Source organism: Microchirus variegatus (genome assembly GCF_963457635.1).
Source record: "Microchirus variegatus genome assembly, chromosome: 1".
NCBI classification, from domain to species: domain Eukaryota; kingdom Metazoa; phylum Chordata; class Actinopteri; order Pleuronectiformes; family Soleidae; genus Microchirus; species Microchirus variegatus.
Genome location: NC_139802.1, coordinates 16,952,696 through 16,968,226, shown reverse-complemented (window position 1 = coordinate 16,968,226; position 15,531 = coordinate 16,952,696). Strand labels below are relative to the sequence as shown.

Sequence of the window (15,531 nt, the reverse complement as noted above, 5' to 3'; positions counted from 1 at the left end):
AAACTGAATTCATCTTTTTATGCCCAAATTTGAGCTGACTCACTGGGCTCACATTCAACCATTTTTTTCCTGTACGGGAATGCATTTTTTTTTGGTAAAACAGTAAATTTGCATAACATGGATACAGTGATAATTATATATTTTTTCATTAAAAATCTACTACACCCTAAAAACGGGTGTATTAACCATTACAGAAACATAAAAAATGGTTTTGATAATTACCAATGCTGTTAATGTAGGGCAGCTGTGGCTTTGGGTGGTGGTTTACTAAATTTGTGGAGCACAGTATCTCTCCCTCCTGTTTTGTTCCGGTCTTGCTCACGACGCTGCTTGAAGCATGTGTGAGGAAAAGGGGGATTTTTGTATAACCAGTATACTGGTTTTTGGTCAAGTCAAATGAAACAGTATGCCACAAAATTCAGTAAATTTTCATTTCATTGTCTTTGCACTGATTTGAGTGAAAATCAGTAGGATATCTGTGTTGTGCACCAGAAGCTCCTCCAACTGCTGAGATCTGGAAATAAGGGTGAATGGGACATATTGGAGAGAAGAGTTAAAAATAGGAGGGAAGAGCTGCAAACACCACAGGGATTTTTACTTCTCCGTTGGACTATTTACAGCATCAGGCTCCGTTTCTACACTACAGTAATTTTCTTCCTGTGTTTCACAGAGTTTAGGATTCTTTTCCAGCTCGGAGGTGAAGCAGCTGCTCAGCTGGAGTAGAAAGTGGAGTGGAACTGGTCTCACAGCCTATCTGCATGCACATCGTTCTTTTACCCACTCAGTCTCTGAACCCTTAAACCTCTTGTAGGCCTCTCCTCTGTGTGTGAGTGGTTTACCGTGCTTGTCATTCACTCACCTTCGCTCTCTCGGCTGCCTTCTGACTTCACATGCAGCGAATCCAGTTGCAGATAATGGACTCGAGCTGCAACTAACGATTATTTTCATAATCCATTAGTCCGTTGGTTATTTTCTTGGTTAATCAAGTACTTGTTTGGTCCATAAAATGCCAGAAAATGTTGAAAAATGTTGAAAAATGTTGATTGATGATGATGTTCTCAAATGTTTTGTTTTGTCCACCATTTTTCAGTTTTAATGGCTTATTTGTCAAATGGGGCAATGAAACCAGGAAATATTCACATTTATTATCAAAATACTTTAAGATTAATTGAATAATCCCAATAATGGAGACGTTTTTATTACTCAAAAGCCTGATGAATATTTCCTTGGTTAATTGTTGTAAAAATGAATGTCCATCACAATATCCCTAAGCCCAAGGTGATGTTTTGCATCAAACCAAGGGCACTTTCATAATTGAGCAAAGCCATGTGAGGTGAAATCACACAGGCCGACATAATGATGTGATAAGAGCAGGATGAATGGTGCACGATCAGTGCGGAGAATCAGACCATGAAATAAGCCTCTAGCCCAAATTAGCTTTTTTAAGTGCATTTGATTTCAGCCAGACATTTGGACAAAAACATGCACAGCACACCAATATTCTGATTTGACAATCTATTGGACATTTGATACAGGTCATGTAAAGATTAAATACCTGCTGCATTTACAAAATGTGGCCTCGTTCTGAGCTTTCTTTTTTCTGATGTTGATATGTCGGATGGTATTTTTTTAATAAATCTTCATTTAACCTGGGAGAAGGAAAAAAACGCCCATGAGATTCAATCTAAACAAATGTATACATTTTTTGGATCTTGTTTTTGGATTTTCCCAACTAGAGGGCAATATTACAGGCTGGAGCAGAGATGCATGCACAGAAGGAAAGTTCATGTCACTGCATGGATGTAGAAACCAATCCATTGTCTATAAATGGCTTTTTTGTGACTGCTAGAAAATCATATTTTGATGCAAAGAAACAAAGCACCAATTAAAGTATGGAGTCGTACTTTAATTGGAACTGCTCAGTTGCATGTAATTACAAACACAAGTGACATAAGTTTAACAGCTTAGTTTAAATGTCCTTTTCAGAATAAGGGTAGAACAACAGTCACTTTCTCTACAAACTTTTGCATCGAACCACCTTTGTCTGAAACAGGGTTGCAGCAAGTAACTAATACTTGAATTGAAAATCCAATCAGCGGATATACTGTTAATGAAAATCATTATTTGCAGCCATATCTACTCTCTTTGACTTTAACAGCAGATGATACCGAACTTCAGAGCTGGTGGACGTGATGAGTCATTTAAAAAGAATTGTTGAGGTAGACGTGAGCCTCATTTCTCACATTGCATCCTCCCCTCCTGAGAGCCTGGGCTGCTCACGCTCCAGCACAGGCCAGATAACTGAACAGAAAATGCTCTTATATCATCTATCTATTTCACCCTGGGGCCTCTGACTCCTGCCCACTCCTGTCTTTGTCTGTGGCTGACACTCTGTAGCATAGTACAACACTCTTTTTTTTTTTTTTTTTTTTACTTTTTCACCACCTGACCTACGCCTTAAGTCCTGTGATGCTATGAAGCTGTGGCTGCTTTTTCTCCCTCTCCCCTCCCATCGCCCTCAGTTCTAACAAAAAACTGTTTTATTTTGACCAACACTGCCACACTCCTTTTTAGTATAATCAGACAAAGCCATGCTGTGTTCCAACACAAAAACCTGAACTCGGAATATAAATGTTACTTGTCTTGTGCTGTGAAGCCTGAAATGAGCAGCCTGCTTACAGGTCGTACACATTAGCACGTCAGCAGCTTGAAAGTACAGCTGTTTTCAGACGTGAACTCTGGTAAAGGTCTGGAAACATTCTCCCGAGTTGGCTGTTGTCGTGTACAGAATGCAGCATGAGGTTGTCTCTCAGTCAGACGTGTTCATAACGGCAGGAAAAGTTCCAGAACTTTCAGGTGAAGGGTGGATCCTGGGTCAAACGGGCAGGAGGCAAGAAAACTCAACCACATCTCAGTTGGTGCATCGTTATTAGTGATACAATTTGTGTTCCAGGTCAGGGCTGCACGATACACTCACTGGCCAGGGTTAGGGGAGGTATTGGGACATGGCCTAAATTATCATTTTAAACTGGTCTGACAATTCTACTCTGATCAAGAAGGAAATTTTCTGCCCATAGAACTGCCCAGCTTATTGGATATCTATGTTTTTTTTTAAACTTTTCTGTTTCTGAAATATTATAGCACCATCGGTCAATTAAATCACCTTTTATCTCCGTTCTAAATGATCGCTTTAAACTTCACAATAGTCGTATCACAATTGATTTGCAACATTTTAGTGAGGTCATTTAGGTCAAACGGGTAATTGTACAACTTTTTTTGCTGCATCATTCAAACAAGTTGTTTTACTTTCATAAAAAAGAAACTCGAAAATATGTAAGAAACTGGAGAAAAAAATGCAGAAAAGGTAAAATTTAAACACTTTAAATGAACTTAAATCACACTGATGTTGTGGTGGCTGTTTTAACTGGTTTACTCTCATTCTCATTCACCTTTTTTAATCATTATTCTTCTCGTCTGTACACATGCACCCGCCTTCACAACTCCCTGTATTACACTAGAATGATGACATTTTCACTTATTTAACGATATAATTCTTCTTTTGGACATTGTTTCATATTGTAATTATGTCACAAAGACAACATTACTTATATAATATTCTATTAGTAATGATGGTATTATTTTAGTAATATTGCGCAGCCCTAGTTAAGGTAGAATCTGTAGAAGTCTGTGATGGCCGTTGGTGACAGTCACTGCATTTGGTAGTAGCTTCCTCTTTTGCTTTGCGGTTTCCTAAACAAATGGAGCGCTCTTTGTCATCCACCAAAGGATGCATCACTGCAATTTATTTAATCTTTTTTTTTTTTTTGAATATTCAAATATTACACGCTAGTATGTAATATGGTTATTTGCATGGATGTACAGGAACATGTGCAGAATAAGATCAACTTCATTAAAAAAAATAATAAAATAAAATATATATATATATATATATAGATCAATAAAAATAACTATGAGATGCTGCTTCCCTTAATATAAATGTTATTTCTCTGTGACATTTTAGTACCGTCAGAACCCGGAAGGTCAGTGTGTGGCAAGATCAGTAGTGTCCTCATTCTGGGTCTTTGACTGAGGTCTTTCTATGTAAATTAACATTAACATTGTGTGTTTCTAGTCTAGCTATTAAATAAAAAAGAAAGAGTGGTTTGTTTTTATTCTGCAGTGCTTTGTTTCACATTGAGTATTGGTGTTAAATCCCGGAAGCTGCTGCTTACGAAAGCATAACGCTGTATTTGGTTAACGTCAGTGAAGCACAGTCGGCCTGGTCGGCGGCGGTTTTGTGTGTTTTCTAGTCTGGCTACTCTTTACTGTGACCTCAAACTTTATATTATTGTATGACAAACTGTTTGAGTAAGATTTACCCTTTACGTTGATGCTACTATTTCAAGTAAATAAAGCTTACTATAGCAATCATTTGTTTTAATGTGTGAGTCACAGTCGTGTGTTTTAATAATTTGGTCCGTTCATTGTTAATGGTCTGTTGATGAGCACCAGCTATCAGCGAGTGAGGGAAGGAAATTCAATATGAACTTCCTGTTTAAGTGTGTGTAACCAAACGCGCACATACACACACACACACACACACACACACACACACACACACACACACACACACACACACACACACACACACACTGTGAAAGCAGCATGGTGTGCAATTACCCTGCACAGGCTGCTGCTCCCTTACCTCTGTTTGGAAAGGATAATAGGAACGGGTCATTAAAAGGTGATGCTGCCCCAGACTTCTGCTGCTATTTGGTCGTCTGCTGCTGTGTTTGAAGATCCAGAAGAGTGATTTTGAGGTCGTGTTGATAATTGCTCCTAATTATACAGTTGTGTACAAAATGCTAATGCTCTTATAGGGTCTTAACTTCACTTGGTATGTGCTAATTCAGCCCGTTGAAGAGCCGCACTGGTGTTTTTTTTTACACGTCAAAGCTGAACCTGTCCGAATGAAAATCTGTGAAAAAAAACAAAACCCTCTTGATCACTTGATTTACAGTGTTGGGGAAACATTTCCCTGAAAAGTTTATGGTCTCAATCACTATTTTCCGGTCTTTTTTTTTTTTTTACAATACAGCATGATATCCATTTTGTAATTTATGGCTGTAGTGTGATAAACTGCAGATGTCAGACACGGTGACCTCTCCCTCGTCTTTACTGCCTGAACAGAGCCGTAAATAAACATCGCATCCGATTTTTTACAAAGTTGTACCGCAGCTTTTTAAACTTTGCTGCCAAGGGTTTACTGGCAAGTATCAATACATTTAGCTACAGCCGTGGTTCTCAAACGGTGGTACGTGAACTACCAGTGGTTCAGCTGGAGTGGAGCTGAGGGATTCATTCACATAGGAATCACAATTCTGAATTGATTCATAAACTTCAAAAATCAATTTTTAAAAAAAGATGTTTTTTAAATTTTCTATTTTGAAAAACCACACAAAACACCAGTTTGTCTGGGAGAAAAAAGCAGCTCGCCTAAGCTTTTATTTATGCAAGTTACTTTTTTGTACAGTAAGTTTTTATTTGTTTTGAATGAATAAATATGAACTTTTGTCTTAAGTTTGCCTTTGTGTGATCACATTATCACATTATCTTATACAAACTGTATTGTTCTGATGCCATAATTTGCCTCGACACACTTTGCATTGTATACATTTTTGAATCGCGAATCGATTTTGAATTGAATCGTGACCCTAAGAATCAAATTGTGAGCCCCCCAAAGATTCACATCCCTAGTGTGTACATCTTCCCGTCTTCCAAATATTCTGTCAGTCAATAACACAATTGTCTCAGGGTCATTTCAGTCTACATATTCAATTTTGTCATTTTTATTAATGTTTCCGAGAATATCTTGCAACCGGGTTTAACTACACGATCGACACTATCTTCTTGTAGAATTTTGTTTCATTTCTTCACACTCTGATCCGTCACTGAAACAACAGTTCTGTTCGTTGTTGCGTCAGTAGAGAATAGAAACTGGTTTCAGTTGTCATTGACGGTGCCATGTTCTGCCGTATATGGCCTGTCGTTTACTAACCACCGCTGCAGCTGTGTTTCAGATGGTCCGTTTCATTTTCTATCAAACATTTGTTTTAATTGTACAGGCACAAAAGTCTATTTAAGGTATGCAAAGGGATGTGACTTGTTTTGTAAAGGCTCTTAAAGTTCCAGTGTGTAGGATTATGTATCTATAAAGAGAAATTAAGTAGAAAAAATATGTTTTTAATTTATTTTCCACCTGGGAAATAAGATGCATTGAGCTTAGGGACTAGTATTGGCACATATTGGCTTTAACTTTAGGATAAATAGGCTGCTATCTCCTTTACTTCGAGATACTGGTGCCCTCTACAACAATTATTTTTTTCTTGAGCTACAACAATTATTCGATTAATCGATCACTAAATGGACTGTTAACTATTTCGATAATTGTTAGTTAGTACCCTATTTTTTTTTTTTTTTTTACATTTATTTAGTTTGTTGCAATAAAGACGTTTTTTTATCTACATCTTCAGGAATAGGCAAAATATTATGTTGATTTCACAACAGAAGAGACTAAATGACCTCTTCAGTTGGGCAGAGAGAAAACATTTATCGGTTATCGGCAAAATGCCCTACAGCAGTCTGCCTTGTTTGTAGAATAGCCCAGAATGGATAAATCAAACACTGACTCAAATATAGGCTGTTTTTATGTATTAATGCACCCTGAAGACCACCATAATTACTCATATACACTTGGGAGGAGAGAACAAGGCAAAATGTTATGCAAATGCTTTCATTATGCATCTTCACACTTAAACGCCTCTACATCTTATGCACTGGTCTTAGAAAGATGCAGGTGGAGGTGGCTTCAAGTGTTGCCATGGTGATTGGGCTGACGGTATGCTCGCAAGTGTGCCCACATGGTAAATGTGGTATATGTAGCTCAACTAACACTTGTTTAACTGATTTAAAAAAAAAAAAAAATGGATTCTGAAGTGTTCTTTTGTTTCACAGCGAGTATTCTCTGAATGTCGGTGTTAAACCAAGGAAGCTGCGGTTTAGGAAAAGCTGTATTTGGTTGAAGTCAGTGAAGCATAGTCAGCCTGGTCAGCAGTATGTTTAAATGGGAGGGCGGGGGGCGACATCACATTGGTTTCTCTCTGTGGATTTGGACAAATGGTCGCCTCGATGTATTCCACTCTGCTCACCAAAGCTGTTAGTAAGAGTGAGTAATGAGAGTTCACTCAGGCAGCAGCAGTGCCATACGTCTTGTATTTGTTGTATTAGTTTATTTTCCGTGCACAGAGGTGTGTGTACCTGACTGAAGTAGAACACTACACTCTTGTACCAGGCTCTGCGTTATATTATATTACACTCTCAACTCATCGGCGACTTTCATATGATCCAGGGAAGCTGTGACCAAGCACTTCAGAGAAAACGCAGATCTCTAATTTAGCGTAATTAGATGTGGCCTTGGTCTATTACTCCTGCTGGTCCCTGTTTACTCCACTCAAAGAAAACTTTTCTAGCACTTCTCTCTCACTTCTAATAAAACCAGAGGGTATTTTGTTGCGCTCATTAAGGGGTTCAGCCATCTGACTTTAAAGACTATAACACAGCCACTTACTCTCATCGTGCAGAGCTCAATCAAAGATATAAACTCGGAGGCTTTTTATTTGGATTACACATGGACGTTAAACGCATTTGTAAAAGAAAGAGCTGGGCAAATGGCCTAAAAAAGGATATGTCAATAAAAGGATAAATCAATAAATGAGGTAAAACGTTCCATGCATTCATTTTCAAAGTAGGTTTATACACTATACTTATTTCTTAATCACTTAAAACACATCCAAACGGGCAAAACATGTATGCAGTTTTAAAAAGAATGCATTTCCACAGGTTAAAGTGTTTAGTATTTTGTGTAAACACTATAATGCACGATCCTGGCTCTCTTAAAGCTGTAGTCTAATTACTGGTAAAACTTGTTTGTCCGACTTTTTCATGTCAACAAATATCTATTACACCAGGATTATGTTGAACATTATATGCACATGCTGCCTGTTAATATACAAGACCAACTTTCAGTCAGCAAAGCTTTTGCACACTACTGTACAGTATAATTTACACACATTTTGTGCAGTGGAACACCACTGCTGAAAGAAAGCACTGCAGGTATCTTGTGAAAAAAGGCATAAATGACAATTGGTTGTACAAATTCACCAGCTGCAGCGAAGTACAAGGTTTTTTTTTGTTTTTTGTTGCCGCAATAAATTTCCCTTGCTCAAGAAAAGGCCATTCTTGTGAGTCTATCTGAAGACATAATGAGCCTGGATTTCCTGGATGATTTACTTCTTCTGAGACCTGAGCTGAAAAAGGTTAAAGAGCTCATCATCCACTGTGTCAAGTCTGGCTTGGTGTTTTCTTTCCCCTGCAGTAATGCTGGATTTCAAGCTGCAACGATGAAAATACACAGTATGTTATAATACTGAACCACAGCTTCTTCCTGTAGAGATAAATATGAAGCAGACACAATTTGAATATTGTACACACACCAGTTTACTTCTCCATTAACATCAGCCTTATTGGATACTAGCAGTGGACACACAAACTTGGCACAGGAGCAGTTTGCAGCACATGTCTGTGCCTGGGGAGCAATGAGGGGTTGGGTACCTTGCTCAGGGGCATCCTAGCCCTTGACCTGATTCAAACCAGCAGCCCCCCCAGTAACGAGCCCGCTGTCTTTCCACTTGTTCCCAGAATATATGAACAACATAAAGTCCATGATTGCTGCAAGAAAGAATTTAAGTTGATATTTAGGTAAATGTGTCCGGCTGCTGATGTGCCCTTGTATGTAATGACTCCACCTATTCATGCAGAACAAATGTCTAGTCATAATTATTAGTAGTCCTGGACACGTTAACGACATTAACGGTACGGCATTAGCGCATGGCGCGTTTTCATGACGACTGATCGGAAAAAGACACGCATGACGTCATGTTTGCGTGCTGTGGCATCGGAGTCCAGGCACCATTTACCAGTTGGCTCCGTTAACTACGATAGCGTGCCTACAGTGGAACGGGAGCGCTCTGTTTATCAAACGAAAAGAGCAGCGCTACAAATAACCATCGAGCCTGTCTACTGCGTATGTGTGCCTCTGTTTTTAAAATTTAGCGTGTCTTTAGAGACTCATTTTAACAATCGCGGCGTCAGGTGTCACACACGTCTGATGCTTTTAACGTGCCCAGCCCTAGAAGCGCCATTTACATTCCCACGTGTCCTTGAAATCCTTGAAAGTATGAAATAGCCCTAAATAGACATGGATCATTGGAAGTGCTTGAATTTTGTGCAAGAAAGAGTTAAGTTGATGTGCCCTTGTTTGTTATGACGCCACTTACTGTTTCATGCTCCCTGCGTTGCTTGATGTACGTAGACTAGGCCTAGTCATAATTATTCGCAGTGTTGTGGACACTATCCACTGTCTCTCTTTCCGCCGGTGACCTGAGATTCCTATGCAGAACAATCGGCGAGCAACGTTAAGCAAGAGAGAGCAAATTTACGTGATGCCTGGGAAATGCAAATTTCAAGATCTCTGACTCACACGAAAATTAAATTACAAAGGCTGACTTTGACCAAGATCCCAAGGACAATCACTTGTCCAGATGCAGAGCGTGCTGCAAATCAATAAAGTGGACGCCATGGGAGAAGTGGCTCTCCCATCTTAAGCTGTGTCGGCACATTTTGGTCCTTAAATTTGAGGGAATTGTTCCTGGAAAGTCCTTGAAAATTCCTTGAATTTCATTCGTTCACTAGAGTGTGAGAACCCTGCATTTAGTATGTAGCTGCCCCTCACTTGAGCTTTCTGAGCTCAGCTGACTAACAGCCTGCATCTAAGGTTTAGGAGACGCTTGTACAATCACCATGCTCTTTGCACCAACTTGTCCAATTATAGAAAAAAACAAACGGTAGTTGGATTGTTGTTCCTGAAGCGTCTGTGGCTGTAAACAAGTCGTACTGGAGGCCAGACGAGGTTAAGGTTAAAGCAGCAGCGTCAGGATGAAAAGCAAATTAAAACAACCGGAGAGAGAGAATGTGCAATAAAACATGTGCAGGATGCTGTAGGTGGATTAATGAACCGACAATTGGTGCTTGTGAATGGATGGTGGAATTGCACAGTTCGCTCTGTTGTTGTGTTACTGTTGTTGGAACCTTTTTAAAAAAACAAAACACATTTTAATCTCCTAATTAGGGCTGAACGATATATCGCATTTGCGATAATATCGCGATATGATCAAGTGCAATTTTCTAACCGCAAAGGCTGCGATTATACGCTGTTCACGTGACATGCGCGTGTAAAACATGTGATATAAATATAATGAACGAGATCGTCTAACCACAGACGCTGCACTCTGGTCACATGCAGGCTCCCTGCGATCTCACATGCGCGCGTTGCGGAGGACGAGTCACGGCCCGTTTTTGTGAATGGAATAGGTGAGGGCGGGTCGGCAAGGTGACTATGGAGCTTCGGCCGCTGTCCGAACAGCTGTTCAGTGACTGTGCGTGTCCAAGCGTGTGTGTGTGCGCGCGCGTGTGTCGTGCGAACGAGCTTGCGCTAATGTTAAGAACGGGGGTGGACACAACAATACGCCGTCTACACGATTGAAGACGGCATCTCACCCAGTCAAGATCCTACACAACAAGCGCAGGTTCAAAAACCTGAGTCGTCTGGAGACACATCTGTGCCAGCGGAGAGTTTCTCTCTGCTCCGCTTTTTTTTGACCCTCATTTTTATTATCGCTGCTTTGATGTTCAATAATGGACAGTTTTTGAGCCTAAAACGACGTAGTACACTGTAGAATAGTTAGTTTCCACCCCGCATTGCTGCGGTTGCTGCTGCTGTAAAAAAAAAAAAATATATGTATATATATATATATATATATATGACTTTAATGTAATATAGTATTGGCCATACTTATGATGTATTGCTTGTCCCTGTTTAATAATACAGAAGATTAAGACCTTTAAAAAATAATCGCATCGCAATCGCAATATTGGCACGAAAAATCGCAATTAGATTATTTTCCATAATCGTTCAGCCCTACTCCTAATGTTGAATAGTTTGATAACATTTGGGTGAGTTTTGGGTGTATTTCAGTCAGACACAAATGGTCTTTGTCGCCATTCAGTCCGTGCTGGTTTCCTGTCTAACGGTCCAATCTGTGTCTCCGTCTCATCAGGTTCAACTACCGGGCTACTCACTTCCTCACCACCAATGGCTTCTACGAGTTCCTCAACTGGTTTGACCAGAGAGCCTGGTACCCTCTGGGCAGGATAGTAGGGGGCACGGTGAGTCTTTCTCTTATTTGGCTGTCGGCCAGAATTCTTCTAAATAAATAATTACCTCTGTCTGTCAAATATTTATCTGAATGGCCCATATTCAGAAATCATGGGTAACATCATATTTAAAAAGAACCTAGAAAGTAAGGGATCCCGCTACCCAAGATGGACAGAAGTACAACAGAGACTGCATGTTGTTAAACACAGTACAAGTATTGCAATTTCAAAGTATTGGTTCTTTTGATTTGCTCTTGATAAAATAGCCCACAAGTCATATTTCCAAAAATCAATGGACTTGGCATGTCAGTCAGTCAGTCTGACATTTATCTGAATTGAATTAAAATGTGTTGTTTGTTTTGTTTTTACTTGCTCAGTGTTCACCAAGGTAGTGCAGTAATAAAATAAAAAACAAAAAAAACGCTGGGCCAAAGTGAACACAGCCTTTCAAATGAACTGACTTCAGATTTCTTTTCAAACCATGCATCAAAAGTTTCCACACTTTTTGAGGTAAATTGGTAAATGTTACTTTTAGCTGTTTCTGTTCAAGCTAGAAGAAATGTCACGGTTCTGGGAGAGGAGACAATTTTATTTCATTGTTTAAAGAAACAGTTTGTTTATTATCCCAATCCCTAACAATTAATACCATCCCTAACAATTGTAATGTATGGAAGTAAGCATATGGTATTATGTTAACACCAAGTTTTAAGTCACATTATTAATAATTTTTCAGAATGAAGTCTTGTTTTAATATCGTGGCAGATGGATGTACAGTATGTGTTTATTCCAAAGCATAGATGTTGTGACCTCTCTTTGCTTGTCTTTCCTCTTCTGTTTCACCACATATTATAACCCGAATTATCAGTTTATCATCATCACTTAAGAATTTTTCTGCTTCATAAATTTGTCATAACTTAAATCTGTGTGTGTGACAAACTTCTCTCCGTCCTTATCTCCTCTCAACATTCCTCCCACTGTGATGAATCTCTAGTCGTCCCACTAAACTCGTCCTCACCTTTTTGATATATAGCAGCATCAGCTGTCATCAGATCAAGCTCACAGTGTGATTTATTTATTCCCCTACTCTTGATTTGCTCGTTCACACTGTTAATGATGACATTTTCCACTTATTGCAGTGAAGGGAAGCATGAAACGGAGTTTTATTTCAAAGTTCTCATCAGCTTGTCGATGTTAATGCGCTTCTCATCACATCAAAACAGCATTATACTGAACGGATAATGATGACTGCAGTCGTGTGAAGAAACCCTGAATTCTAACCCCCTCCTCCTCCTCCTGCAGGTGTACCCTGGCCTGATGGTCACAGCAGGCCTCATCCACTATGTGCTCAACCTCCTGCATGTCACCGTCCACATTCGGGACGTGTGCGTGTTCCTGGCGCCTGTGTTCAGTGGCCTGACCTCCATCTCCACCTTCCTGCTCACAAAGGAGCTGTGGAACCAGGGGGCGGGGCTGCTGGCAGCCTGCTTCATCGCTATTGTCCCCGGATACATCTCCCGCTCTGTGGCAGGCTCCTTTGACAACGAAGGCATCGCCATTTTTGCTCTTCAGTTCACCTATTACCTCTGGGTATGCTGATACATACACCACTCACAAAAAGTTAGGGATGTTTGGCTTTTGTATTGAATTTCAGAATGCACCTTAAATGCACTATAAACTTTACAGGTGGACGTAAGTTAACCTTCTCTAAACTTTTGAATGCACATTTCCAATTGTTCAGTGTTTCAATACTTAATGAATAACATGGTGTTCTCTAGTAAGGTTATTAACCACAAAAATCACAACTGTCTGATTGTGTAGTGGTTCAATAACAATTGAACCACTACACCGCCAAAGTGTGAAAAAAGATGACTCACTCAAGTTTTTATGGTCCTCCTCAGTCTAAGAACAGGAGATAAAACGTGATGTTGACTTTGCGCTCACCGGGACGTCACAATCCGATAAATTCCTGGAATTGTTGTCTCGCGGAGCTCCGCTTTGTCCCTAAAACATGCAAGAGTGCTGGCGAGGGCAACATTATCCGAAAACCGGAAGTCAGCGAAAAGTTCTATTCATGGCTCCACAGTGCAGCACAGAGTTCTACACAAACTTCCAGTTCCACAGGATTTATCGGTCCAGTGGATACATGTTATATATGACGGCAATGTGCCTGCTAGAGCCTGCAAATGATCACTTTTCCAAATGCCAACTGTTGTTAGCTCCCAGTAGCCTCTGTGGCTGATGTCATTTCCTCTCCCTTAAGTTTCGTTTTACTATTTATTTATTTTTTTGAAGGTGGACCTAAAGAGATACTACTAAACAGAGCGTTCTGAACAGGGCTGTTTTGGCAGTGATTGAACTGCTGTGGTGCTTCATCCTTATGGTATTTTGACCAAAGCATGTCACAGACATGTTCATTAGGACACCAGGGAACTAGTTAACTTTGAAATTAATCAAGTTATTGAGATGTTTTGTTGTGTTATTGCCACCACTGTTGTTCGCTCTTGTTTCAGTTAAAGATATTACCATTGCATCCTTCTACTTTAATGTCCTCCTTTCATGGTAGAATATCACCGTAGCATGAACTTTTCATAGGGATATTCAAACTTTATGCGAGTAGTGCATATTTGTTCAATCTTGAGCTCACTACTTGTCAGGATCAAGGTAAAAGGTCAGATTATTAAACAAAACTCTGCGTGCCAGTTACAATACCGCAGAAAATGACCACTAAACACGCCCGATAATCACTCGGTTCTCTTATTCCATTTTTGCTTCCTTTTCAAATCATTACCCAGCCTGACACCACATTCACGTTTATAGTTTTCCGATTGATAGGGATCATTTTTATTTGTCCTTTGCTACATACGCAGCTCCAGTGAAGTTGTGTTGAATCTGATCGATTGATTTAATCAGGCAATAACAATTTGATGATGTAATTACAATCAGATGTTATCGGTTTTCCAGCCTGTTTATTGCCCCCAAAGTCACCAAAAATAAATCAGTTGATGCAGCTCTGACATTAAATTTAATAGATTTTATTGTTTAGGGTATCATAGATAATATAGGAAATAGCTTCTTTACATTAATGTATGAGATTCCTGAAAGGTTTTTTTTGTCCAAATGCTTGAGGCAAAGAAACAAGTTTTCCAGAGTTAAATCCCTCAAACTTGTGGTGGTGATGAAATGGACTGCAATTATAGATGAGACGACAAATTCTTTCCCCCCATACCTGGAAGCAGATTAGGCTCTGTGTATTAACACTGTCTTATTTGTACTACAGGTGAAGTCAGTGAAGACAGGATCAGTCTTCTGGGCTATTGGATGCTGCTTGTCTTATTTCTACATGGTGAGTATACAATGAATGGTTTCTTGTGTTTTTTTGTATGGTATTTTTTTGTATTTCCATCAGAATATAACTCTAGCACAAATGTGAGTTCATTATTTATCAAGCATCTCAGAATATGAAATCACTCATAACTGGCAGCTTGATTCATTTTGGGGCGCATCAGAGGAAATTGATATCGACGTTCTTGACTCGGTAAATTAGCTCCATCTTGACAAATATATTGCAGAGTGAGATGAAGTTCGGTCAAAGATCTTCAACAAGAGGAGAAACGCTTCATCACTGTAAGATTAGGAAAATAGATTTTCTGTGGGTGGAAAAGTGAATTTTTTTTTTTTTGAAACTGGTCTTGTGTGGCTTTCCCTCAGAAACCATTTACCCTCAGTGTTAGCATTTTAGTAATTGGGAAAAATGACTAAGGATTTCAACAGTGATAAATCAAACTATGATTACTCTTATTAACTCGGATAATTCACATGTAAATTAATTTCACCACCAGTCGGTGTAAAGTAAATGGAAAATGTGAATCTACAAAATGTGGACTTTTGCAATTCATTTATTTGTTTGGAAATTATGCATTCTGGAGCTGTAAATCTTAATATTGCAACTGTATTCCCCAGATAGACACTACCATTCAAACGTTTGGGGTCACTTATACAATTTGTGTTGTGTTTTCTATTCAAAGTCACACTTTTACTTATCAAAAGAGTTGCAAAATGAATAGAATATATAGTCAAGACATTGACGAGATTAGAAATAATGATTTTTATTCAAAATAATAATGTTGTCAAAGAACCAGCAAAACTGTTTTCAGCTGTGCTAACATCATTGCACACAGGTTTTCAAGGGTTTTCTAATCA

At 39.2% G+C, this 15,531-nt stretch overlaps 1 protein-coding gene across 1 annotated transcript in view; it reads left to right on the top strand.

Annotated features, from left to right (window-relative positions):
* The window catches only part of LOC310925326 (dolichyl-diphosphooligosaccharide--protein glycosyltransferase subunit STT3B-like), a 65,335-nt gene that overhangs the window by 27,159 nt on the left and 22,645 nt on the right, over positions 1-15,531 (top strand). Inside the window, exons 2-4 of the mRNA XM_083887250.1 lie at positions 11,235-11,343; positions 12,631-12,918; positions 14,609-14,674. Of these exons, the coding sequence (XP_083743376.1) occupies positions 11,235-11,343; positions 12,631-12,918; positions 14,609-14,674 (463 nt within the window). The remainder of the gene's footprint in view (positions 1-11,234; positions 11,344-12,630; positions 12,919-14,608; positions 14,675-15,531) is intronic.